At 43.6% G+C, this 27,414-nt stretch overlaps 1 protein-coding gene across 2 annotated transcripts in view; it reads right to left on the reverse strand.

The window, feature by feature from the left end:
- Kcnq1 (potassium voltage-gated channel subfamily Q member 1) overlaps nucleotides 1–27,414 on the reverse strand; it is a 319,138-nt gene that overhangs the window by 148,662 nt on the left and 143,062 nt on the right. For both annotated transcript variants that reach the window (XM_052194811.1, XM_052194819.1), the window contains exon 11: nucleotides 15,012–15,132. In XM_052194811.1, the coding sequence (XP_052050771.1) occupies nucleotides 15,012–15,132 (121 nt within the window). The remainder of the gene's footprint in view (nucleotides 1–15,011; nucleotides 15,133–27,414) is intronic.

The following is a 27,414-nucleotide window of genomic DNA, read 5'->3' on the forward strand; positions in this document are numbered from 1 at the left end:
TGTGCATGGGCACATGGACAGCATATGTGTTCTCTCCTCCCAACATCCATGCCCCCCCACCCCCAGATAAAAGAAAACCAAAGCTGTAGCATACTATGTTTTAAATCTTTCAAATTAACAGATTCGTATATACTCTTGCTGTCAGGAAACAGGCATATTTGGGCAACATCTACAATAGTATAGATGGCACAGTGTCTGCTAGGCATTATCTACCTAAAGGTGAGGAAGTATTTTAATCCCATTTAAAATAGGCTGAAGAGACATCTAAAAGTGAATCCATTTGAAATAAAAATTAATACATTGTGATAAGTAGATGATTGAAAGGTTATCTTGAAAAAATGGTAAGTCATGAAAAGATTTGATCATATGTAATAACACTAATGTCAGCAGATACATACTTGTAGAAAAACAACAAATTGAAAACAGTTTTAATGTCAGCAGATACATACTTCTTTTAGAAAAACAACAAATTAAAAACAATTTTAATTTATTTTGTAAAGCATTATGCAGTAACATCTTACAGAGAGGATATTGTTGCAGAAGTATGGCATTTGATTTTGGTATGATGTTGAGAGGGGCTGCCTTGAATCTTCCATGACCTCACCAACTCTCCCTTAAAATGCTTATCTAGAATTAGCCTGGGTCTTCTTTTCAATGGATAACTGGTCTAACTGTCTGATTTTCCATGGAGAAATTCATCAGCAAATCTCTTTCCAACTTGATGAATTCTTCTATAAGATTTATAGTTTCTCTTCACAAGTGATTTGCTTTGTGTGTGCTTAATGTTGTTTGGTGGACAAGAGCAGCCTAGAAGGAGCTCAGTCAACAGAGATGCCAGCAGGGATAACATGGATGGGGAGGAACAGCCATGGTCAATGGGGAGAGCAATTTCAGAGGGAACTAATTTCATAAGTGGTCGGTTCATAAGTGAATACACTTGAATGGATAATCACTATTTTTAGCTGCTCTATACATTCATCAATAGGGGACTTGTTCCATAAATCATGGCATAATCAGAGGCTCTGCAGCTGTTAGTAGAAAGGATGTTTGCTCCTTGTCTGATTAAAGCTCTATCTTCGAAATTCATTTCTATTGGTGCAGAGTGCCCATGCTAAACCTGCAAAGTTTCACTTGGCATGGCCTCTGGGACATGTGTCTCAGCCCCTGGCCACTGTGTGCTGTCACTCTCCTGATTTTGCATTATATAGTAGCATCCTTGGGAATGTTTACTCTCTTCATAAACTATCTTTTGGAAGAGCATCTGAGTTCCACCCATTTCTTAAAGGTACATATAGTAGCATCCTTGGAAATGTTTACTCTCTTCATAAACTATCTTTTGGAAGAGAGTCTGAGTTCCATCCATTTCTTAAAGGTACCTGTAGGAAGGTAGCTTTTTAAACACCTAGTTTGGTATTCCTAATCCTGTACCACCATCTACATGACTTTGCCAGACACTGTTGAGCTCACGTGTTGACTAGAAACAGGGCTGGTTCCAGGAATACAGCTAACAACCTGAGAAGAACGGTGAGCACGTTCTGTCTGGAAAAAGCCCGGCCCAGAACAAAGGCCACATCCCCCTTACGACATACTGGAATCCTAGCCATGAGAAAAACAGCACTGTCACCTGCTCACTTGAATGTGCATCTGTAAGTAAAACTACTACTCAAGAGTTGCAACATATCGCAACAAGCGAGTCCTGTGCTGACAGTTGCAAGACTACCTGTGCACAAGGTGCACGTACAAGAACACAAGAATATGTGCCACCCATGTCAAAAGGAGGCACAGAGATATGTATTGTTGCTTATATAGTCTCTGGGAAGACCTAGCAGAACTGAAAACATTTAGAAAAAGAAACTTTTCTAATTAGGAATTAGGGTTGGGGTAGAAGACCCTTAGTTTTTTTTTTTTTCTTTACCATATTCCTTTCTGTACCTTAATTTATCACTGTTTGATTTGGGCATGTGCATACAAGGATGTGTGGTGCATTTGTGATTTTTTTCTTAAAAACATAATACTAGTATAAAAGGTTTGCTGTGACGTGCAGTGCATTTTACTGTGATGTTTGCTTTTTTAGCACAACATTAATACTTTACAAAAGTCTTGTTTGAACATAGCAGGTGTAATTCCAGATTGGGAGTGGCTGCAGGCAGCCACAGTATGCATGCTGTGTGGACAGCATGCCTGTGTGGAGCTGGGAGTCTCTGGTTCATGTCACTCTGGAGCAGGGGCTGCTCTAGTACAAAGAAGGTTTTGAAAGGCAAAGGCAGAGACAGAGTCAGGGCAGGCTCCAAAAGAGCCTCTGCTCCAGCAACCCTCTGCTGAAGGGTGCCCTGAACCTCACTGCACGGGCAGGCACCTCCTATGAAGTGAGATTGCTACATAAGTCTTGTCATTACAAAATTTTGAGTAGAGCGATTCTGAAAGAAAAGAATGAGAACAACTTGTTCTATTGTGCCTCATTAAATATTGAAGTTTTTATGTAACTTTCCTCCATTTCAGGTAATCTCTAATTTGAAGACTGAAGAATGACAACAGTTCATCTTTTAGTTTATTTGTGTCTCTATTGATCTAATTGAATATTTTCTAAACAGATTTATTTTTAAATTTAACTTAGATCCCATTCTACAACCACTTTTCATATTGCCAAAACTCTGCATTGGGGAGGGCCGAGTTATCTTCACCATTGGAACAGGTCTGCTCTGGAGCTAGTTTGGCTCTGTTCTGTGGAAATGACACAATGTTGACCTAAGAGGGGCCCTCGCTTCTCCCTACTGAATCCCCATGGTTGGGGAAGAAGGAGAAGAAGCTGTGAGCCTACCCCTAGACCTGCCCACTCAGGACATGCCCATGCTAGGCTCTCCTATGGACTCTGCCTTTGGCATCCCTGTTGCCCACCTGGGCTCTGGCAGAGATGTTGGGTGGGAAGAGGCCAGCCTTGTACCCGCCAGTATAAGAGGAAACGGAGAGAAACAGCTCCAGTCAGCCCCAGAAGGGAGGCCTGGAAAAACTCTGCAGCTGGAGCTAACACAAAGGACTTTTCAGATCCTGCAGTCAAGGTGCCCAGTGCTTTTTTTTTTTTTTAAATACAGCTATTAGGGTGACAAGCCTTTCCAAAGGCCAGCAGTTGGCGAGAGTTTCCAGGAAGCTGGTCTGGCATGGGGCTGGGATCATAGCAACTTTTAACGAGTGAAGTTCAGAAGGAAGGAGTCATCAGGAAAGGTTTAAGGTTCAACAAACTTTTTGAATTATTTTGCAAAAACGTTCTGGCTTTCCAATTCAAAGGCATGTTTCCCTGTGATGGTTTTAAGCCAGAGCTTATTTCAAAGGCAACACAGACTGCACGTTTCTAATTCATTCCCTGGAGATATTTGCCTAATCTTAGAGACAAGCTTTGCAAGTGCCATCCAGTGCCTGGAGACACTAGAGCCATCTTACTATCTTTTCAAACAGCCATCCACCCACATGTCTCTCCCCTCTACCAGTTTCTGTGGTTGGGAGTACACACATGCACACACCTTCCCTAAGCAGGAAGCTGCTCTTTGCCAAAAGTGAATGGAATTCAGATTTCCAGAGGGTATCCTTGGTCTCCAGCTCTAACAGCCATCTGACGAAGAAAGATGCTAGTGTGCACGCTGGGGCTGTGAGAGAGGGGCTTCGGTGTCCATTCAAATATTTCTGGGCCCCAAGAAAAACCAACAACTGGCTGTGCTCTCCCCAGCCCCACCCAGCCTCAGTCGCATTCCTTCCCTTCCTGAGCCCACCCTGGGTGGCCCCACAAACCAGCTTCCACTCCTCCCTTCCTACCAGTGGGGAGACCTAATTCTTGTCCTCATCGAATAGCCAACAGTGAAAATGAAGGTCACATTGCAAGCCCCAAACAGCTTAAAAGCAGAAGAGGGGTCCTCCCCTATGTCTGTTCTCACCCCAGTCAGAGACTTTTTTTTCTGTCTAGCAGCCCCTAGGACTAAGCTTTCATACCTTCCTGTGCTTGCTTCCAGGAAATCTTAGCTTCCTCCTGCCTGTAACATTCTTGGGCCTAGAAATGAAGAGGCTGCTGTTTGGGCTGCAGTAACCCTTTGCTACTAGAACGTTCCAACATATCAGGGATCTCTATCCCTACCTAAGCCTTCCAAGCCCCAGAATCCAGCATCCCCAAGAGTTATACATTTATAATGCTGTCATGGTTTTGATAATGGGTCACAGTAGTGATCAGCAATAACAAGGTAGACTGTCTGGTTCTTAGCCTAAGTTACTGGGATTTGTACTTGTCCAGCTAGGAAGGGAACATGTGGAGACCCTTCTGCAGCCATCAGAATGAATGAGTGACTATGGTAAACATTTTCGTTCTGTGCTCAGCAAGTCCTAATACCCAGGGCAGAGGCTCAGCTCAAAGGCTCCTCACTTTGATTTCAAATGAGACTATTTTCAATGCCATAGTCTCCTGGAAGGCAGGATTATTTCTCCTGAGATCAATTCCGGAGGCAATTGAGGCTTTGCCATCTGGGCATTGCTATCTCACCTGTTCTAGATGCCACAAGGTGCTCAGATTATCTAATTACAATTGACTATCTCTTCTGTCTATGGCTCTAAGGCCCAATCTGATCCTTTTGCTTAGTCAAAAACAGTGTTGTCCATTAGGGTTTTCGGGTTTTCTGTAAGTGTTATTATGGTTTTACTGGCCAGATTTACTCTCTTTCCTTGTCCAGTCTCAGATCTCATCTTTAAGTATCTGCATCGAACCTCAACTCTACCAGCTTCTTCCTGGCAGAGCCTGTAGTTGTCCTCATCACCTTGGAAGGATCTTCCTGTTCCAGTCCTAGGTTTTGAGTGTGGTATTTAAGAAAATGCCCCAGATAGCTAGCAGTAATACAGTCATTTGATCTAGCCCTGCTGGAGGTAACTGACAGAACCCCATACAGAGGAGATAGGTCCCATCAGAAAAACAGAACTTAGGAGTAAGAACTGGGCCCACTTTCTGGCTCTGGTCATGCCATTAGATCTCTTATTGACTGACTTCCATTCTCCTGTGTTTCCATTGAATGACACCTCCAAGGATGTTGTGACCCAAACCCAGACCTACTGAGATACCGAGATGGGGCCATTGTCCATTGATGAGACAGTCTGGTAAAGAAAAGCCTGGTAGCATGGAGTATACAGAACCTTATGGAAGAATATGTTTGTTTGAGACAGATCTCATATAGCTCAGTTTGTTCTCAAACTCACTGTAACTGAGGATGACTTTGAACTTCTGACCTTCCTGCCTGCAGCTCCTGAGTGCTGGGATTAGAGATGTGTCCAACTAGACCTAGTTTATGCAGTGCTGGGCCTCAACCCCAGGGCTTCATAAACGATAAGCTAGGCTCTATAACTGCTAAATCACATCCCCAGAGGGAAGATCTTAAGTGAAGCCCTGGGCCTCTGGAGTGGACTGCTTTATCCCTCCCCTTCTGCACATAACGTGCTAAGTCCAGTCAAACCTGGAGCCTTTTGTCAAGCAATACTCCACTGAAGGTTGCCTCTGCTGTGTTCACTTCCCCACCCCCTGGAACCCCCCCACCCCACCCCAGGCACCTGCATTAAGCCTACACACCAGCTGGTAGAGTTCATAGGGTAGGTTTCTGTTTTCTGAAAAAGACCATTTCAGTGTTTTGGATTATCAGAGTTCCAATTTAATTTAATAAATCCAAGCTGGGTAGTGGTGGCACATGCCTTTAATCCAAGCCTTTTAAGCTGCCAGGAGGCAGAGGCAGGCAGGTTTCTGAGGCCAGCCTGCTCTGCCAAGTGAGTGTTCCAGGACAGCCAAAACTATACAGAGAAACCCTGCTTCTAAAAACAAACAAACTAACTAACTCCATATACAAACCTGAGGGAAATAAAAGATGTAGGAGAGAGAATTAGTCAAGAGAAAAAGACCTTGGAGCAGAAGGCAGGGCATTGGCTCACACATATGGCCTAAATGTAATCAAGGCCAGGGCAAGGGGACAGGCCCAGAACAATAAGCACTTTAAGTCCCAATGTGACCTTCACCCTACCATTTTCACCTGGGTACAGAGACCAGCTGCCTAGGAATTAATGGTGGAGCCCAGAGGACAGTGCTACCTACCTCAATGAGCCTAGTTCTCTTGGGACAGCAAGTTTAGGCCTTAAAGCAGGATAGGTGGATTCATTTAGGTTAGAACCCTGCCTGAGAGTTTGTGTTTGTAGAGAACTCTATATTCTTTAAGCCTCACCTTTCACCCTTCTTACCTGCCTACCACCCTACAACACAAATACTTCCTTATTACCTTGCAAATGCAGCCTCATTTCTACCTCAGTTCTCCAGTAGGGTACCTCAAGCCATTGTTAGGACAGAGTTATACTTAGTTTGATTTTATATGAGGGCTTATACCAGGTCCTCAGAGAAAAGCCAGGTAGAATAAAAATTATCTCTGAAAACATCTTGAATTGCACACCTCCCCAATAATCTCTTTCAGAGCCCCCTGATTTCTCTCTTCTAAGTTTCTCTCGTGACCCTAAAGTAGAAGCTCTCAGGGGGCCTGCCAATTGTCTCTGGACTTTTGGGGCTGTAGCCACGTGTATGGAGAAATTACTTAGGCAGAATATCTAAGCAGATGGTGAGGCCAGGGTTATGGAGTTAAGAGATGCTTGGCTGAGTAGAGACTTAGACTAGACCCCTATCTACTTCCTCCCATTCTCCTCTTCCATGTTTCCAAGATGTTACCCTGGTCTCCCATGGATGGGCTTGTAGTCAGACCTCTGCTAACCAGTCATTGCCAAGGAGACGTATCTCAAGTGTGGCTTCTACCAAGGACACCGGAACTATGCTAAAAAGGATACAAATATAGGCATAAATGCTGATCTGGAGGCTGTGGGGCACCATGAGAAGCTTAGGAGGAAAGGGCATCCTATCCTAGTTCCTAGTCTATGAGATCTAGAGATGCCCGGAGTGGCCTGAAGGCTGGTGAAGGCTCCTGGCTTCCTTATGTGGCAATGTCAGGCATGGTATACTTAAGAGACTGAATTCAGAGAATTCCCATGGCAGAAGGGGGTCAGATGACCAGTGCCCAAACCCACCATGGACTGTTCAAATCTACCAGTGGTCATAGACGCTCACGTATTATTGAGAGTGCCAGCTTACTACTCTTGAGGACTTCAACCTGACCTTCACCAAAGGAAACGTAGGCCCCCAGTGACAGTGTGCCCCAGAATGAGCCTGGTTCTACCAGTATTTCTTGTGTGATAGTAGCAAGTTTCTGCCCTTCATGAACCTTTAGCTTAGCCTTTTGTGAAGCTGAACACTGACCTACTAAGAGTTCTTCAGCTTACACAGATATACATTATGTATGTCAGCTAACTATACCAACTCTAGCACCAGCAGTGCAGCACAGGTTACCTCATCCTTAGCACTGAAAGCTAGTTTGTAAATATTTCCTATCATTTACAGGGCCAAAGGAAGGCAATATATAAAACTTGGCCCTCTCCTTAGTCTGTCTGAAGGTTGGTGCTAGAGTTATCAAGTCAGCCCAATGATGACGGGACCAAATGATTGAAGCACACAGAGAAACCTATAACTGCCAAAGACACAGTCCTCTGATCCCATGTCCAACTTCCTCAACAGAATTATGGATGATAGTTCCCTGCTTGTACCTCTATTTACAGGAGTCAAAACAGCTCACAAGCCCCTTTCCCAGCTACTTCAGGCTTTAGTCAGGACTTGGAGCCTTCCCCTGCTGCTACCATACTCCAGATCATCCCGGAGCTTGGTACTCTTAAGTCTAATTTTATCTTGTTTAGGACAGCACTTGGGATGCAGTCTGACCCATTTGTATCCCATGGAAAATCATTACCTGGCAGTTTTTAAAGCTGTCAGGCCAAACAAGCAGCAACCTTATGGGGACTCCAGTCACAAAGGGATACTTTATATTTGTTCAAGTTGTTCCCCAAATCAGGTATATGGCTGGATACCCATTTGTATCCCATGGAAAATCATTACCTGGCAGTTTTTAAAGCTGTCAGGCCAAACAAGCAACAACCTTATGGGGTCTCCAGTCACAAAGGGATACTTTATATTTGTTCAAGTTGTTCCCCAAATCAGGTATATGGCTGGATACCTGGCCGCATTTGCTGAAATTTATATACCAACACAGGCAGATACATTCCCAAAGTGTTAATACACAGGAGAACTGTAGCTCATAGACATTAAGAAAACTGCTTTAGGGTCCTATGAGCAGGATTGGATGACCCAGACCTGCTATGGTTTCCTAAAGGACATAGTCCATAACCATTGTGAGCCCATAGCCAATGCAAGCCTCCCAGGGTTTCGTGGAAGACACTGTTCTTAGCCATTGTGAGCCCACATCAGACCATCATCGTATGCAGAAAACTACAGAGGCAGTAAGAGGAAAGGAAGGTGACTGAACTAGCTGGAGAACCAATCGGGCCAATTTTCCTCATAGGGCCATCAGAGAGGATGTTTTCATAGAAACTGATGTGTATATGTTGAAGCAGAGGCATTACAGAGCCAGCAGAGCAAGCCATGAGGAACTGTGGGATCCTGAATACCCCAGCTCTCAGGTCCTACTGCTAAACAGCAATGATAATGAAAGGGTAACACTGGCCAAAGAGAACAACCTAAAAGCTGACTAGTTGAACACAGGAGAGTCCAGAAACAAACCATATGCCAACAGTGAGCTGATTTATAGCGACACTGCTAAGTCAGGGCAGTGGGAGAAGGATGGTGCTCTGTCAGACTGCATGTCCAAGTGGAGGAAAAAGCTTATCTTGACCTTGACTTCACACAGGACACAAAAATCGATTCCAGATGGACTACAGATCTACATGTGAAAGGTGAGCTTTAAAGCTGTAGAACAAACCAGAATATCTTTATGACCTTGGAGTAGTCAAAGTTTCTTAAGTAGGACATAAACAGCACTATCCAGAGAGGAAATGTTTGATTAACTGGACCATGTTAAAATTAAGACCTTGTGTTCATCAAAAGATACCAAGAGAGAGGGGGCAGGACAGCCCACAAGCAGGGCAGAATTTACAATACATGTATCTGTGTATCTGACAAATGACTCACACTTAGAACATCCAGGACAGAGAGAGATAAAATTGTTCCTGAAGAGGAACAGCTCTCAGGTCTCTCTTACAGAGAACTACAGATGTGAAGAAATGAGAATATAGAATGGGGCTCAGCTTACTGCAAAGTACAGACACCACTTTAATGCTATGAGAAGCCAGGCTGGCTAAAAAGGAAATGGTGAAAAATTCCAAGTGTGTGTGAGGATGTGGAAAAAGTAGAATATTCACAAGCTACTAAGCAGGGATAAAAACTGGGGTGACTGCCATGGGAAATAGTCAGTCCCTCAGTGATCCAGCACTTCTATCCTAGGCATACAATTAGCAGAGATAGCCATAACTTTTACCAAACACATATATAGAATGTTCTTAGTAACTCACTACCAAGACCTGCTCAATGGTCATGGGTAGTAGAATGAATGAGCAAATCACAGGTCACACAGAGTGGAATGCCAGCGCTCAAAAGTCTCCTGAGACCACTGTTTTCTTCAGCCTCACAGGGGGGTTCTCAGACATCATAGTGAATGAAAGTGCCAGATACATGAATGTGTGTGCTGTTTGTGATCTAGCCATGTAGATTTCAAACACAGCAAACATGGCTGTTGCTGCTGGAAAGTGAGCTTATGGTTGTTCTTGTCGTGTCAGTGATAGGAAATGGGATCAGGGGACTTCCTGGGGATTCTATTGCCTTCTTTGGATGCTTGGCTCTCAGGTAGGGAGAATATATTGTTTGTACTGGAAATCTGTGTACTTTATTCTTTTGGTGTGTTCCCTTTCTCCTATATGTAAGTTTATAACACAATGTTGTGTAGAAAACAGTATTTTCTGAGCTTTACTAGAGTCACAATTAGGTACAAGCCCAGAAGGACTGGCCGTGCCGCCAGGCTACCACCTTGTTTAAAAGGTGTTCTACAGTACCCTGACCAGACCACCAGCAGCCCCTATAGCTCAGTTTCCACTTCCAGCTCTAGGCAAAGCACACAGGAGATATGTTTGCAGAGCTCTCTCTGTTATTCAGAGTACCTTTCTTTTATGGTATCAGTGTGGCATGTACTCTCCCTAGCCTCTCCCTCAGAACAATTCTAGGAGGTTGCTGCATCCCTTTTCATGTGCTTAGATGGAGGAAGTGAAACTAGGGAAGGTTAGGGGCACTGGGGGCTGCCTGTAGCTGGGCCCCTGCAGGCTGGGAGCCAGATTGAGGGCATTCGATTCCCAGTCCATCTCTTTCCCACTGAGCCACTCCGCCTCGCTTTTAATTTAATTAGGAGAACATTTAATCCCCCGTGCATTTCAGAGACGGGTTTGAGCCTGGCCGGGGCCTTGTGGGGCTCTGACAGGGATCCCGTGACTCATACAGCCTTGCACAGCCCTCCTGGGAGGGCTCCCATGGGGCTTCTTTGGCACCTTGTGCAGACAGAGGTGGTCTGGAGATTCACAAGACAGGACACTGGTTTGGAAAGTCAAACTAGTTTTTCATCTGTTTTTGACAAGCCCCCTTCTCTGTCCTCCTGGACACTGCCTCCATCCTGGCCCCTCCGTCTTCTTCCATCATCGTTTGCAGGTTGAGAAGCCAAGTAAGAGAAATGGGTGCTCACTGAGTGCCACAGCAGGCCCTGATTGTCTCCAGGCCCTGAACATCCCAGGCACAGCAGTCTCATCAGAAGAGCTAGCCCCCTGGTCCACCAATGCCCCCCTTTCCAGAAAGCATAGGCTGGCCCCAGCCTCGCTGACAAATGCAGAATTCAGGAGACATTAGTAGTGATGTGGATGAAAGCCAGGCCACAGCGGGCCTCCCTGGAAAAGAGAAACTCGAACGTCTTGGCATGAGATTCTGCAGGGTCCAGGAGAAAGTTGAAGACATGGAAATTCTAATTAACGCACGCAGGGCTGGTTTTGCTCAAAGATTTTTGAAGCTGTCATGTCACAAGAGGCCCGGCAAGCACATGCTCGCCCGGGAGGTGCTTGTGGGCACCTGGTGGGATTCTTGCAATGCCCTAGCCTGTATTCTTACTTTCCCTCTGTCCTCTAGACTTTCCTCCACCCATCTTGGTGAAGTGGGTGGCCCCTGAATTTCATCCCACAGTGGGATGACAGGCTGGTTAGTAAATAAGTATTGAGGCTTCCAGTTGAAAAATGTCACAACAAAAAAGTCAGAGGACTCAGGAACCAACCTCTTGGAAGAAATCTTCAGGGAAACCACTTGGCAGAGCCAGGCTGAGCTATAGGCTGCTGTGTTTATGGTATGCTTGGCCTTTGGAGATGTTCATCTTGGATATCCTTGTACAATGAATGGGGCAATGGTTCCAGACAAGGTCTGATTGGTTCATCAGCTGGAGGGTGGGGTAAAGTGGCTGTAGGGGAAGCTCACTGAGGTCAAACCCAGACATGCTTCTTAAGCTTTGAGCTATAGGTGCTCATCTCCTGGGCCCTGTGCCTCGACATCTATGGGAGGTACCTGGAGACCTTGCTTTATTTCAGGCAAGGCTAATGATGTGCTTTCTGTGTCAGAGTAGGACTGGCAGTCTTAGGGTTCTTTCAAGCTAGAATTTTGGGGAGTGCTGAAAAAGGAGTGGCCCTGAACAGCCACAGACACTCTGCTCCCTGCCTGACCCAGGCTAGGATCAGGGAGACTTGGTGATAACTTCAAGAGGATATGAGAAGCATCCCTGGGAAAAGGGAGGATTGAGTAGACACTGGAAAGGTGGGCAGTTCTGATGGCTACAGGACCAACAAGGGCATTCTAGCTGGTGGGATACACATTAGCCCTTGCCAGTTAACCTCAGTAAACAGAATCCTGGAGACTTACCCTGTTAGCTGTAAAGATACCCCACCTCCACCCCATCTCTTGTGGCAGTAGGTCTCTATTTCCTGTGGCCCTCAGAAGCCTGGAACAAGGCTTTGGGTAGAGGATTCTTTCATGTTGAGGGAGCTTGAGGATTATAGGGTTACTTTTCAATGATGTTAGAACCAGGAAGACAGCATCTGACTGAAATATGTATACAACGCTGAGGCCCAGCTGCCCAGAGTTGGATGAGGCCTGGGGCTTACACGAGGAGCTGCTGGTGCGTGCCTGTTGAAGTGGGGTCAGAGAAGCTATGCCTTCTCAGCATCCTTTCCTGTTTACCAGCAACTCTCTGGCTTTCAATAGGCCTGCACCTTGGCTTTTCTGTTTCCAAACTATCAGTGGCCAACAGGCTCTGAAAAGAGGAGCTTCACCCAGCCCCAGGGACCTTCTCATAATCAAGGCTACAGTGACCTCACCTCCCTAGGGCCCCTGGGCGGGGAGAGTTTGAGATGGAAACAAAATGTGTCTTTATTTATGCTTTTAATTTGAATTCTGGAACTGGCCCAGCATGGTAATACATTTAACATCAGTAAAATGCTGAAGAAAAATGGATCTGTTTTTCTGCAACTGCTTCCCACCCACTCTGCCCCCTGCAAGACCCTAGTATACATCTCTGACCCTGGTAGACACATACTAGGGTATGTGCCTCTTTTTTCAGTGTAGGTTCATAGGACCAGTTGCCCACAGGAGCCATGCTGCATCAGTAAGCTGCCGGAGCCTAGCTTAATTACAACCATCAATCAATAGGCTGACTGTGCAAGAGGCAAAGGAATGCAGCCCTGGTGTGGGCACGTGGGCCCCTTACATAGTACCCACGATCGCCTCTCTGCTCCCCTAGAATGGGAAGGTGTCTCAGTAAGGCCAATCAGTAGTCCTTGGAGCACATAGGGTTCTGGGACCCGGACACACACCAGGTCTGTGGTCATCCATCCTCTTTGCTAGGACTTCCAGCAAGGATGGCACTAGACTTCTACTTACGTGGGTGTCTAGATTCTTAGATGCCTCAACCCTGACCCCAACTCTGCTTTGACCACATCATATTTTTTGCTTAAGCCTGTGATCTCTCTCAGTCTTTACCTTAGGCCTTTTAGCTCATCACTACCATGGGCTCCTTCTTTCCTACTTTCCCACCTTTCTAGGTTGGCTCATTCCCAGCTGCTGCATTTGGAATAAATTGGCCTAGAAAAGGTCTTGGTGTGTTCTTGGGTAGAGACTTGACTGGATAATGACTGTCCACTTACTCAGGCTTCAGGAGTGCTGGCCTGAGAAGATCTGTGGTACCTAGAAAGATGGTGACACATTAGGCCTATAGCAGCCAAGAAAGCATCATTCAGATCTCTAAGGCTCTGTTACCTCAGAGTGGAGATCGGAATTGGCCTAGTACTCTGATACCAGCACAGGTGCCTTTTTGTCCCTAAAGGTGTGGTTATAAGGCATCTATGGTCTGAACTATGGGCATGTATCACCAGTCTCTACCCTTGCGTGGGACCCCATTGGTGCTGGGAGATGCAAGACATGTTTGTCCATCTGGGTAGATGGTTTGTTGAGAGTGCTACTCTGTCTTGATACAGATGCTTTTGTGTCTGGAGGTTGTTCCATGGCCAGAAGAATATAATGGAATGGGTACTAATAGAGGTGAGTGGTCAGGGGGATAAGAAGGCTGACTGGCCTTTCTAGGCTTAGGCAATTCCCTGGGGCCTGCTTTGGTTGCCATGGTGCTTACTATCCCTACTCCTAGGCAGGCACTGGCATATTGCATACATCACCAGCCACAAGACACCAGTGTTTACACTGAGTTGTCCCATGCCCTGGACTTGATGGACAGACTTAACCATAGTGTAAGCTATTTTTCTACCCACTGATGTCAGCCTATACCTGCCTAGCCTATCTGGCCTCCTACTCACACCTCTGTTCCTACCTGCTAATGCAGCTAGCCTGTGAGGCTATCTTAGGAGGGAGAGTGACCCCTGCTTATCAATAACTTTCTGGCTTTCTCAGAACCTACGAACCCTCTCTACATCTTACAAACCATGAGATACTGCTAACCTCCTTTGAGTTTGGGTGGCCTGGGAAGATAGTGGGCATACCTTGTTTGATCATAATCATTCCTCTGACAAGCCCGCCTTCCCCCAGGGTGGCTTCAACTTGGCTATTTGGTTACTTAAGAAGCCCTTAGCATTGTGAATCCCAGTTTCTTCAGTCATTGCAAAGTTAAGCCTGAAATCTAGGCATAGGCCAGAAGCATTATGGCCAAGCACACAAGGTTAAAAGACAAGAATTTTAGTAGAAAGAGTGAAAGAGTCTTAGTATATGAATCTCAGGAGAGCTAAGAGTATGGCATTAACACCCTGACATAAAGATACTTGCAGGGGAGTACCCAGTGGGGCAGTAGTCAGAAGGGGTCTGAGTGACTGGCCTCCGCCACATTGCTGCCTCTACTGGGCCTTGGTAAGGAACATTTGGGTCACATGTTGCAGAGAAATCACGGTATGGCTGAGTACTGGGGATTAGCCTGTTGATGCCGTGATGGGGGCCCAAATGGGGGGGAGGATAAGATGGGCATGTGTCCCAGGCCAGCTGCGCCTGGGGGGGGGGGAAGCCAACTGGAAGGCGTAGAAAATCAGCCATTTCCTCCACCTGAAGGAGCCCCCAAGGACAGTAGTGGCAACTGGCAGGCAGCACTGGGCATCTACCCCATGGCTTTGGCCAAAGTTCCGCTGGAAAATGCTAAAAAATAACGTTGACTCTCTTGAAGGAGTGGTGGAGGGGCTTAGAGGAGGAAGAAAAAAAAAACAAGTTTCTCAGCCGCTCAAAGCATGCAAACAAGTGGAAAATGATCAGTCTGGTTTTCCATAAGTCAAAACAAGAGGATCATGTTTCCAGATTCGGTGGGAAAGCCCCTGCTCTTCTTTCCTGCCTGGGCCCTGAGGCCTGCCCCAGCAGCCAGTGTCCCCTGGTTCATAAGGATAGGCAGTGAGTTCTGGGTACTGGGTAAATAGACTTCATCTCAGCAATAGGATACGCTTTTCCCTATGCCAGGGCAATTCCCTTGAGCCCCAGCCTTTGTGGGCAAATGGACACTCACTGTGACACATGGGTGATGGGGGTCAGCAGTGTCTCCCCTTCCAGGTCCAGGTCCTCAGCAAAGCTGTTTGTTCTCAAGAAATGGGGTGTGCTTACTTCCAGAAGTGTAGGGCTCTTCCTTACTGTGAAGAAGGTATGGGGACAGCTCATTAGGCTTCAGTAGAAACTTAATCATGAAGGGGCTCCAGAATTGGACAGAACTAGACTCAAATATCCACCCCAACCTGCTATTGTTATAGGATAAACCTGTGAGCTTTTAAGACCAGGTAATGAGTGAGGACAGAGCTTAGAAGTTTCAGCCTTACCCATGAGGTTGGTTTATACTGAGTGGAATAAGTGAATGGGCATTCAGATTGGTCTCCAGATACCTGGAGCTCAGCCTCCCAGGGTAAATCATAAAGGCTTGTGCATTCTCCCGGATGTGGTAGCTGCCCTATGTTAGGTTCTGGGCCTTTCACCGGCTTCACACAAAACATTTGTGCCAAGAACAAATGAAAGCACTGATCTCCAGTACTATGCAATCACACACATATACTGGCAGATCAGTGGGCCAGGCAACAAAGGATGCTAGTACCTCTGCATATTAGGAATCACAAGATGAATTCCTTGTTCTGGCCATATGCCATATCATCCAGGTGCTCTTTGAGGAAGGTCTCCGAACTGTCCCAATGGTTGATTTCCATAGCTCAGGAGACTGATCCAGATCAGTCTTTACAGCGTTTCCAGCTTACTAGTGTTTGCTCTCAATTCACTTCTCCTTTAAAGTGTTTAATGTAGAAGTATTAAGTACTTCTTATGAGTGGAATATTGAAAAATTCACAGTGGTCTCAATTATGGCTGGGTCCCTGGCTCTTGCCTGGCTTTTCTCATCATGGATAGCACAAATGGGATGTCATAAACTTGGACAGACTTCTGTTCTTGTCAGTTTTCCTTATTATGTGACATTCTTTTCTTTAGGTATACAGCTATGCATCTAATGATTATTTTAGCAGCACATGAGGCCTTAGTTTAGGTCTATCACAATTAGCTTACTCATCCCATATTTTATGGGCATTCAGTCTTGTAGTTTTGTGACAATAAGACAGTGATGTAATATCCATCTTTATTGTTAAAAGTTGCTGACACACTGGGCAGGTGAGATGGCATGACTTTGGTAATATTAATAAGTGCTTTTGGATTGTTCTTCTGTTAAGTTGTAGCCAACTATTCTTCCCCTCCAATTTTGCTTGGCCTTTCAAGCATGGATAAAAACAGAGCTTTACTCATTTTCAAAATTGTTATTAGTTGAAATGATCAATGAACTTTGATCCCCACCTACCTCCTAACTTCCCAAGTTTGTATTCTCTTGTTTTAAAATTTAATAATCCATCAACTTCAGTTTGTGCTCTCTATGTACTTCCGGGTGTGGGGCTGTACACTGGAGTATGATTGACCCACCAGGAGTTAGAATGTTAAGGAAAAACTGACTCTTCCTCTTCAGGAGCCATTAACTGTCCATAGAGGTTCTGTTAAGAACCTCTTGAGGTTCGTGAATTTCTTTACTCAGTGATACAGTGTTGATTTTGTGCAGGCAATCATGCAGCTGTCCTGTCATGCTCAGAAGTTAGTTTGTTCTAGTCTTCTCCTCTGATTCTTATAGTCCCCACCACCCTACAATGGTCCTGGGCCTAGGTTTTCTTATTTTCATCTTCACTGACTGCTTCTAGCTTGTTTGGGATTCTTATTGCAGAATTGCCCATTCATAACCTTTGCTTGGCATTTCAAAGGAACTTTTAATTCATTAGAGATAATAACTTTGCATTACATAAAGCATAAATAACTTTCTTAGTCTATGTTTGGCCTTTTAACACTGCGTTGTTTTATCATAAAGACTGTCTTGTTTTTTTACAGTGATACATTTACTTTATGGAATGGGTTTCCCACATCTACTACAGCAGTCTTTTACATTTACTTCCAATATAAACATACAAATCTGGGCATACATCTGTATGTGTGTATAAATTTTAACACATTTAGCATTTATGTATAATGCAAGGTATGTTTAACAGTCATAAATTGGAAATTCTATATGTAGTCTTTTTAAAAATCTGAAAGAGAACATAAAACTAAAAAAAATTAAGAAAACTTCAAAATCTCTAGGACTTTAGATTTGAAAGTGAATTGAGATACAACACTAAAAACTTAATCTAAAAGAGTGGGGCGGGGATCAACTTTATTTATTTATTTATTTTAATGTTTTTTGGTTTTTTGGATTTGGTTTTTTCGAGATAGGGTTTCTCTGTGTAGCCCCAGCTGTCCTGGAACTCACTCTGTAGACCAGGCCTTGAAATCTGCCTGCCTCTGCCTCCTAGAGTGCTGGGATTACAGGCATGCACCACCACCGCCTGGCTGGGGATCAACTTTATAATAATTAGAAACAAATGAGTTATTCCTGTAACAAGTGCATTTTTTGCTAAGTAGCAACAAAATCAGGGAGAAACAGGCTTACTGACTGTTAAAATGCTTTGCTTTGTGAAGACAATGAGACAAATCACAGATTTACTGTACATCACTTGCGGAATAAAGGACTTCATACCCAGAGCATATAAAGAATGATCATAATTTGACAACAGTGAAACAAGCAACCCATCTTAAAAAGTGGATTACAAATAAGCATGTGAAACTTTGCTCAGCATTGTCCATGGTCTTTATGGAAATACAGTATTAAAGCTTCATTGAGATAACCCTGAAAATTATGAAGATGAATAAAGCATAAAATTAAAACCTTGTAACAGCAAGCACTCCAAGGAGGCAGAATGACCACAACCCTCATGTGCCAGAGATTGGAATGCAAAGTGGCCCAACTACTCTGAAAAACAAACTTCATAATCTTATAAACACACATGGTGAGTATACGAAATATTTAAGTTCACACAAATCTGCCCACAAAGGTATACAGCAATTTCACCTCTAGTTGCAACAAACAAGTTATAACCAAGATGCCAACAGTTAAATGAATAAAGAAATCATGGCGTATATGTTCCACCTATGCAGTGGAATAATATCCAGCAATCAACCGGAATATTGGAGGACCCTGGGACAGATAATAAAACTACTATGGTGAGTAGACTGTGTGTTGCAAATACATTATAGAGCATTGAAAAGAGAAGATGGATGGGGGGAACTGGCCAAAGTTACTTTTAAAAGTGTTTGGACTAAAGAAAAACTAAAAACTAGGAAGAAAATACTGACAAACATAATATTCTTGTAGATAATTTTGTTTCATGTAGGGGTACTACACATCAAGGATTATACTAACCAGTATCTGTACTAGAAAATTGGAGCTGAAGACAAAGGTTAGCTGCATATAGATACAAACAGTAAAACATGGATGGATATAGACTTCAGTTACAGACATGTATATTTCCTAGTTTTATTTCCTGAAAGGAGATGTAAACAGTGATCCTTTTGTTGCAAAGAAAACACTCAGTGCCCAGATCATATTTTCTAACACTGTTAGTTCGCCAATAAAAGCAAATATGGCTTTTTAGAAAAATGGCCACTTCTGGGGCTAGCACAGGAAAACTACAAGATGAACCTAAAAGGATGTGGAAAGCATGTCCAAAAGACTTGTGTACAAGTGGCTAAAACTAGAAAAAGTTCAGTGACCAAACAATAATACTCACTTATACCCCAGAAACACAATTGCCAAGTCCACATTTATAAACAACTGCAAAAGAGATGAACTTTCTAACAGAGTGATCCCTGTAAGTGTAGAAGGATGAGTTAACCAGAAGTGTACCATAGAAATGCTTGCTTCAAGAAAGATCCATGGGTGAAGGCTAAAATTAGTAGGTGAAATCTTAAGTACAGACTTCAAAGTGTCCCCTTCCCGTAGGTTTTTTTTCCCTAGTGACATTGATTGAATCCAGGGCTTTGTGCATGCTAGACAAGCATTCTGCCACTAAGCTACATCCTTAGTCCCAAAATAAGTTTTAATTGCTTTAGTGATTTTAACACATTCACAGAGTCTTTAATACTCTTTTGCAAGAGGTAGAATGAAATTGCTCATTCCCTGAATATTGGCTAGTCCTAGTGATTTGCTTTTAATAACTAGGTCTAATAAAGATGAAATAGTAGTTCAGTTACAGTGAACTATTTAATCACGTAAAGTTGACACCACATTGATGGAAGAAAATGAGAAAAGCACCTTGCTTTAATGACATTTACAAAACCTGTAACCCTATTCTAATTTTGAGAAAGCCTTATACAGACCCAGAGTAGCACTGACATTTGATGAGTATTCAAAAGCATCAACTCCAGTGACAGTACTGAGAAGTTACTGTAGGTCACAGGACACTAAGGACCTGCTGAATGAGTGTGGTGGTAGATATTGGACAGGCTCTTGGAGCATGAAGTAATTAAACTGGGAGAAGGACTAAACTGTAGCTCAACAGTGTTCTATCAAATTAAACTTGTTTTAGTTTTTATCAAAGTAATATATAAGGTACTGCAGGGAAAGGTACATTGCAAGATTATTTTTGGTTTTCTTTTAGAAGAATATGTAATATATATGCAAATAAAACATACACAAATTGAAAGGGGGAAAGAAACAGGATAGTAGAAAAGAATCTTAAGTGTATAAAGATAGATAAAAACTACCAAGCGCAAAACTTTAGAGACACAAAACTTTAAACAGAGACACAAACTAAACTGCCTTTATTGCATTGACAAAACACTCAAAAAATTCAGAAAAAAACTTCCCAAATTTTAATGAAAATCCTAATGTTTGTGGTTAATACCCTGACAAGTAGATTCTAAGATTTATTTGGAAGTGTAAAAGACCAGGAAAAAGTAATATTCTTTAAGAACAGAGTGGCTAATATGCTTACCAAACACAAGTACTTCTACATAGTGGTCATTTATACAGTGTGGAACTGATTCAAGGAAAGACTTAACTGGCTAGTGGGACAGGACTGGATGTTAGAAAATAGGCCTACACATGGACACTTGCAATGTAGTAAAGGCTTATTTATCATGAGATGATCTTTAAAAAAAAAAAAAAACATTCAAGGAGAAGGAACTTCACATGGGGAAAACACTGAAGTGGGCCTTCAATTTTCTCACAGCATACACTTAAAACTCATTCTTGGCATTTCAGGGCTTATGACTAGAAATAAAAGGACCATAGGCCTGGATATAGAAGAATATCTACATTGCTTTGGGGTAGGATAACTAAGAAGCAATAATCAAAAAGGAAAATACCTATTTGGCCACACTCAGAGTCAAAACCTAAGTATCTAAATACATTTTAAATAGTAAAAGAAGATTCAAAAATATTAAAACATAAAATGTTAGGTAAATCAATAAAAAATAGGTAAGCCTAGTGGTGTAGGTCAGTAATCCTAGCGACTTAGGAAGCTGAGGAAAGAAAACTGTTAAGTTTAAGACCTTGTCTGGACAACAGTGAGTCAGGATAACCCAAAGAGCAAAATGAGGGCTAGAGTGGCAAAGTGGTAGAGTGTTTTCCTATTAGATATAAGTGGTAGAGTGTTTTCCTACTAGGTATAAGACCTTAGGCTTAATACTCTAGCACTGAAAAAAAATGACCTAACTGAAAAATAAGCAACACCCCCCCACACACACACACCCTCAAAATGAGACAAGAATTCAAAAGCCTGATGAGCTTATGGAAAGGTGTTGTGCCTGACTAGCAATCAGGGAAATGTAAATAAACTCAGGAGCTCATGGCCGATGGGGCCAGCAGCAGACTTCCAGCAGGAAACTATACAGACATTACTTAGTCATAACTGGAAGAAGGGCTCAAGTAAAGGGCTCTGTGCCTGTGACATCCTCAGAGAGACCAGGGAAAGACCTGTAAACCTTGAGGAATGTGTGCACATGAAGAGGCCCACAGGTCTGGGACGTGGTGGGAATATGTTACTGTTCCCATTCTAGAGACTCAGGGCTGAGATTCAAGTGTACTGGGTTATATTATACACTTGTCAAGTCACAGCTAAAACTTCATCCAGGATTCAAATGTTCTTTTGGAAAAAAAAGAAAGAAAAAGACCACAAATACATATTTCAATGCTTGCATCACTTGTATATACAAGAAAGGAGCAGCATAGAGGTGACTGGAAGAGGAGGCTGTGTTCTACACACCCAAAATGACAAGTGCCATCTCCAAGCCTGAGGGCCCAGGGTGAGCCCCTCAACCCCTGAGAAAGGCTCAGTCCTGGTATTAGGAAATTAAAATGTGCACATCAGTTGGCTGTCCACAGCGGGCGGGGCCTGCACCTGCCAGAGAGGAATGTGGACTCTTTGGTTTAATCCTGGGAAGGGTTCATGGGGCCCCTGCAGTGAGGGTCAAAGAGGGGCTCAGCAAAGTTGTTTTTCCAAGTCAAGAGGAGAGACTGTTGTCTGCTAGACGTGTTTCAGAGACTTTAGGGGTGCCTCCCTTCCCATGGGGAAATACTAGTCAGGACTGCCACCCGCTTTCATTTGGATCTGTACTCACAGCCAGGTCAGACATCTCAAAGATTCTAGAAGGGAGTTGGTAGGGCAGGGTTTCAACTTAAACACACTGGTGGTGCTCCTCTTAGGCAAGAGCTTGGGGGGGCATGTATTGTGTTTTAAGAAGCCCTATTGGGCACCCCCATCTCTGAAGAGACCAGAGTTGGTCTTTCATAAAGATGTGAAAAGACCGCCCTACTGCAGAGCAAACTGTGAGACCTTGATAAATGTTACAAGACATTCATTCACCTTAAACCCTGCGTAGAAGACACTAGAGCAATGTCAGGTGTTCTCTGCTGAACCAAACAGTGTCAGAGCACCTGGTCCTGGAAGAAAAGTACTGTTTCCTAGTGACAGTGAAGTCACATTTTCCTAAAACTATCCCAGTTTTTGATGCTTTCATTCCTTGGCTGCTTCTGTCTTGTCAGAGCCAGAATCTGGACCTAAGTGTGCAGGGCAGAACAAAACAATTTTGTTTTCTAGGAAAATGGGAGGTCTGGAATGGCGAATGTAGCCTCAGGCGTGGCAACTGCCCCAGCTGGGGCTACCCGCTGCCAAGTTTCACCCTCTCTCAAGAGAACCAAAACCAGACTGTACGCAGCATCTTCCTTCTCAGCCAAAGGGCCTACTCATTAGGGTGATTTGCATTTTACTTAAGCATTGAAAAAAAAAAGACTAGAACGAAATAGATCAAAATGTGATCTGTTTGTTATGAAGGACTTCAAATGATTTTCATTTCCTTCCTTATAGTATATGTATTTTCTATTTGAATGAATGATAACATTTAGAGGTCAGAAAACATTATTTCATATGAGCCTATACCTTGCCCTCATCATCTTGGGGTTAGCACAATGTAGCTAAGTGTCCTTATTCACTCACCTCCTCCATTCTGTCCTTAAGATGCCCAAGAAACCCAATGGCAGAGCTTTTTCTTCCCAAGCTCTCCAAGACCTTCCCTTTCCTAGCATCATTACTCCTGCATTGAGCTCCCAGACTCTCCCTCTGCACACCCAATCATCACTTGAGCATTCCAAGTCCAACTCTGCAAGGCTCCAGGCCACCCTGTTGCCCACTGCCCTCTGCTGAGACTTGCTGGTGTCAGTAACTTCACCCAGCTGCTCACCCCTGCCCTCCTCCTCCTAACTGATTATAATCCTGCATGATCTCCCAGATGTAACCTAAACCACCTTCCTCCATAAGCTCCCCAAGGCTATAGAGATTGCCCCCTCAATTGCTGTGGGGCTTATGTGTGCCTGGCCCTCCGCACAGGAACCTTGCTTTCTTCCCTCCCATGTCACCTCCGGTGCCTGGCACAGGCAAGTCCCCTGAGCCAACTCACTCCGATGGAATAAACAAGCTGCCTGTGTCCTTCCCTAGCAGAGGCCCTTTCTCTATCCCCCCCTCAATCAATTTCCCCGTCTTGGTGGATTTGCCAAAGCCCTGTGGATCCTGCACCATGAAGGAAAAAAAACCCTTCTTAGGGCATCTGGACAGCTGCAGCCAGGTCCTGCGTGACATTTGCTGAGCTGCAGCCCCACAGCCTGTGCCAACTGCCCATGCCCTGTTCACAGACCTTGAGCCAGACTAGACCCACCACCACCTGTGTCTTCACTCAGAGGGGAGAAGAGACAAGGACAGAAAGTGTAAAAACCATTCCCACAACAGCTGCCAGGAACAAGGCAAGAGTGCAGTGTAAATGTATATTCACAGCTGGTACCCAGTTCCGCTTAGGAAAATACCTTGCTTGAGTGGACACCTGTTGTTTTTGTGAACTCTGCAACCAGGACTGGCTTCTGGAAATAGTTCACCAAATCTTCCTTAGAGGGGTCATCATTTCCTATCCCTCAGTGTGTAAAACTTTAGAATCCATTGGCTATTTCCAAAGGAGGCTTTGTGGCTGGACCACAGCTTAAGAAATATAGTTGTACTTTGGTTGGGAGCAATGATTGCCTAGCCTGAGCATGTGGCAGAAATCACTTGGAAGAAGTCTGACATCTTTCTCATGGTACATGTAAATTAGCAGCCTTACACTCACTGGAACGTGGTTGCTTAAGGATACAGATATAAGGACATGCACGGGGATAGATAGGAACAGGGTAGAAGGGGAAAGAGAGAAAGCATCACTAGATAGATCCTGCTGTGTCTGCTGTGTCTGGAAGGTTCAGATTCATAAACTAGAAAAATGACCCATTTGTCCTTAACTAGATTGAATTGGGATCAGCAGTCTGTTACCAAGAGCACTTAGTATATAAAGCTAGGGGTTAGATACGAGCCTGAGGAGATAGGCTTGGGGGTAAGTCTAGATTACAAAATACAGCAAACAAAACAACAAACACCCCTTGACAGTCTTGTTAAGCTTTGCAGGGTAGAAGTCAGGGAGGAAGGTTAGGTAGAAAAATCTGGCCAGAGGCTCCAGCTTTTTAGCTTTGCATTGGCCAGGAAACTCTGGGAAAGGTGCTTCATACAGCTGTTCACTGACTTTCTACTGTTATAGTGCAAACTTCTCTTTAGAGAGCTCTTTCTACCCTGAGTTTGCAGCACTTTATGAAACATGCTGTAATTTGGGTTCATGCAAAGACTGAAAGATACATTTAACTTGAGATGGACAGTGACATGACAGTTGAAGATGACCTATGGAATCCCAAGAAATCCTAGGAACAATGCTAGGCTTTGTACAACTACAGAGTTCATAGTGCTGGAGACTTTGCCCTGAATGCCTTTTCTCATAATGGAGATAACAGGCCTAACACATAAATCTCAGAGTAAATGGAAGTGGTTCTCTGGGCCCAAGGGTGGGGTCTGAATAGTAAGGTGCTAAAGAGGACAGGCAATGACAGAGCCAGCTATAAGTGAGCCCAGGAAGCAGAGCATGAGTAGCACAGCTGCCTGCAGAACTAAATTAGTCCACCCAGCTTTCCATGCTGCAAGAAATCACTGTCCAGGTCTCCCAAGACACATTTGCAAGGGAAGGTTCCAGGCAGCAAGAGAGGCCCCAGGAAACTTTAATATACAATGGAATCTGGGTTAAGCACTATCTTCTCCAAAAGTTGAGCTCACAGGACATTCCCCAGAAACCTCTTGAGAGGTGGGGAGGAAAGTTTCTGGAGGTCTTTGGACAAAGAAAACAAAAAAAGTGGCCTTGATTTTTCAAGGAGAAATTACACAGGAAGAAAAAAATGTTTTTAATCTAATTAAGAGCGATCTTTTCACCTTCATCACAACATCACGGAAATGTGCCAGTTCTTAACTTCACACAATAATCAAAGCAATTAAGGAGAAGCCTTGGAAACTGGTGCAGATGTTCTCAGAATGTTTAATGGGGAAATGAGTTGCAGGCCTCATTCTCAGCATCCGGCTCCAGGCCCTGGCTACCAAATCCAGACATCTGCTGGGGCCCCATCCCCAGGCCTGGAGGGCGTATGCTTGAGAAACACCGGTCTCTTCCCAGGCTGCCTCCAGTGAGGCCAGATCTGGGGCCCCAGAGGCTCCCCGTGGTTCCTCAAGCCAGAGCCTGGACATAGTCAGAATCACCCCAGAGCTAGGGAGAAGCTTAATGTCAAAATTATGTTAACAACTGATGTCAAAAGTAATCAACTCAAACTGGCTCCCTCACTCCTGCTGGCTGCAGGAGGACTATGAGTAGAGGAAGGGAGGGCAAAGAGCCCCTAACAAGGGCTGGGAGAGACTCTCTTCTTTGACTTCCTCAGTATGAACATTACATAAAGGTGTGGCAGCATTGGTGCAGTCTGACTCTGTGTGCCTCAGCTCAGTGTTGTCAAGCTAGACCCCAGAAGCAAACCTGTCCAATATTCAGAAACCATGTAGAAATGAGTGTGCTGTTCCCTTAGGAACTAGCCTGTATTAGAGAGCAGAAGGGCAAATGACTAAAGTTAAATGGCTTGAAAGTGAAGACCTTGTTGAGGCTCCTCATTAAACCATACTGGAAGCCCTGCACTATAGTACACACAAAGAACATGGAGGAAAAGAAAACATCCCTGGTTTTGAGGACACATAGGCAGTATGGGTCCTCACACAAGTACAACATTTAACATTCTTATTGTCTTCATACCAAAGGCTTCTTGCTACAAGAAATACCAGATATGACTCCAGGGCTCTGTTTAACTACATGCAGGATAGGCCAAAGGCAATGGAAAGAAACCTCAAAGTAAGTCTTCAGTGGCAGTCAGTACTACAGTTCCATAATACTGATTGATCTGTAAGGAGTGTGGTAAGTTTATTTCCTGCCGTTCAGTAGAACACTTTCTTAGGAAGTGACTGACACAAATTTCTTGTTATTCTTGGTCCATGAATCTAGCCCAAGAAAATGTGATATGGAAGGGTTGGTAAAGCATTTAAGAATGAAAGTAGCATGATGTACTTTTTACCAAAAGGATTTTTGGGACTGCTATGTATAATATATAACAAAGGAAAGCCAGGGAGACTTGGGAGGCCAGTGAAGAATGAATGGGAACCATCAAAACAAACAAACCCCTAAACAAACATGGTGGCATTAGCAGGGGAAGAAACTATAGAGACCAGGAGTGGGAAAAATCTATTATGTGAAAAAACATAATTTTAAAGATTCCCAGGAATGTTTGGAGAATAACACCATTCTACTTTTCCCCCTTAGACTTCAAATCTCCTTACTTATTCTAAAAATCAGAAAAAGCAATTCCACAACAGTAAGTGCAAAATAAAACCATATATGATCTATTCCTTCAACAGTAGGTCAAATACATAGAAATTACCCAGGATAGGGGAATCTGCTCACCATTGTATGCCTGAAGGTGCTAAAGGTCAGAAGAGGCCTAGGATGCTCTGTCAAAAGAGTAAGGCTGCTAAGTAGTATCAATAAAAATGTTTTCCTCCCCTCACAGAAATATTTTAATAGGAACTCATAATTAATGCCAGTTATAAATTCTGTGAAGCAGTCAGTAATTTACAGCAACTATGTGAATATCACAAAAAGAAACAAGCAATTAAAAAAGTGTTAGGGGGCCAGCAAGATGGCTCAGTGGATAAAGGTGCTTGCTGCCAAGACTAACAACTTTAATTCAACCACTAGAAAAAGCCCATTTGGTAGAAGGAAAGAACAAGTTTCTGCAAAAATGACAGGAACTTGTGACATTTTCACTTGTCCTTTAATACTCACCTACCCTATGCTCAGACTGGTTCGGTGACATTGTTGAAGATAGTAGTATGAACCCTGGTCCTTGTTTCTGGAGGGTGCAGTACAGACCTTGTCCTTAATTAATTATTTTTGTTTCATATTTTTTGTGGGTGGCCTAAAATACTGATGTAAGGTGACTGCATTTTTCCCCCAAATCCTAATTGTGAATTTTCTCAGTGTAAAAAATAGTGGGCAATACTTACAAACACTTTAAGACCTTCAGAGCAGTTAGTTATAGTGACTTGAGCAAAGATCAGTGGTTAAAGCACACAGCAGCCCACTGAAAAGCCTTAGAATACAAATCTACAGAGAGCTTCTCTGGAATTTTAGAGCATTTAAAATAATAGTAAGTGCTTATAATGTATAAAACATGTACGGAGCTAGATGCTAAGAAAAGCCCCAACAACACTATAAACCAATACCTATGGCAGATTTCTATCTTTACCTCAAGCTACAAGTGAAAACAAAGGATTGTAAATAATCTAAATAATTGAAGGAAAATTCCAGTTCAGTTCATTTGCAAAAGCTGGAAGAATCCTGTCCTCCTTTTATACTCCTTTGTCATAATGAACTGAACATAAATGAAAGGAAAATGAAAGGAACAGAACTTCAAAGACCACATCTTCACAAAAAAAAAGCTTAGTAATAAAAAAAGCTTAAAACCAGTTATAGCATTAAAAAAATCTAATGTCCACAGTTATAAAAATTTGAAAATAAACAGCTTTAAACAAAAAATATGG

This window comes from Apodemus sylvaticus, chromosome 1 (genome assembly GCF_947179515.1).
Source record: "Apodemus sylvaticus chromosome 1, mApoSyl1.1, whole genome shotgun sequence".
Classification (NCBI taxonomy): domain Eukaryota; kingdom Metazoa; phylum Chordata; class Mammalia; order Rodentia; family Muridae; genus Apodemus; species Apodemus sylvaticus.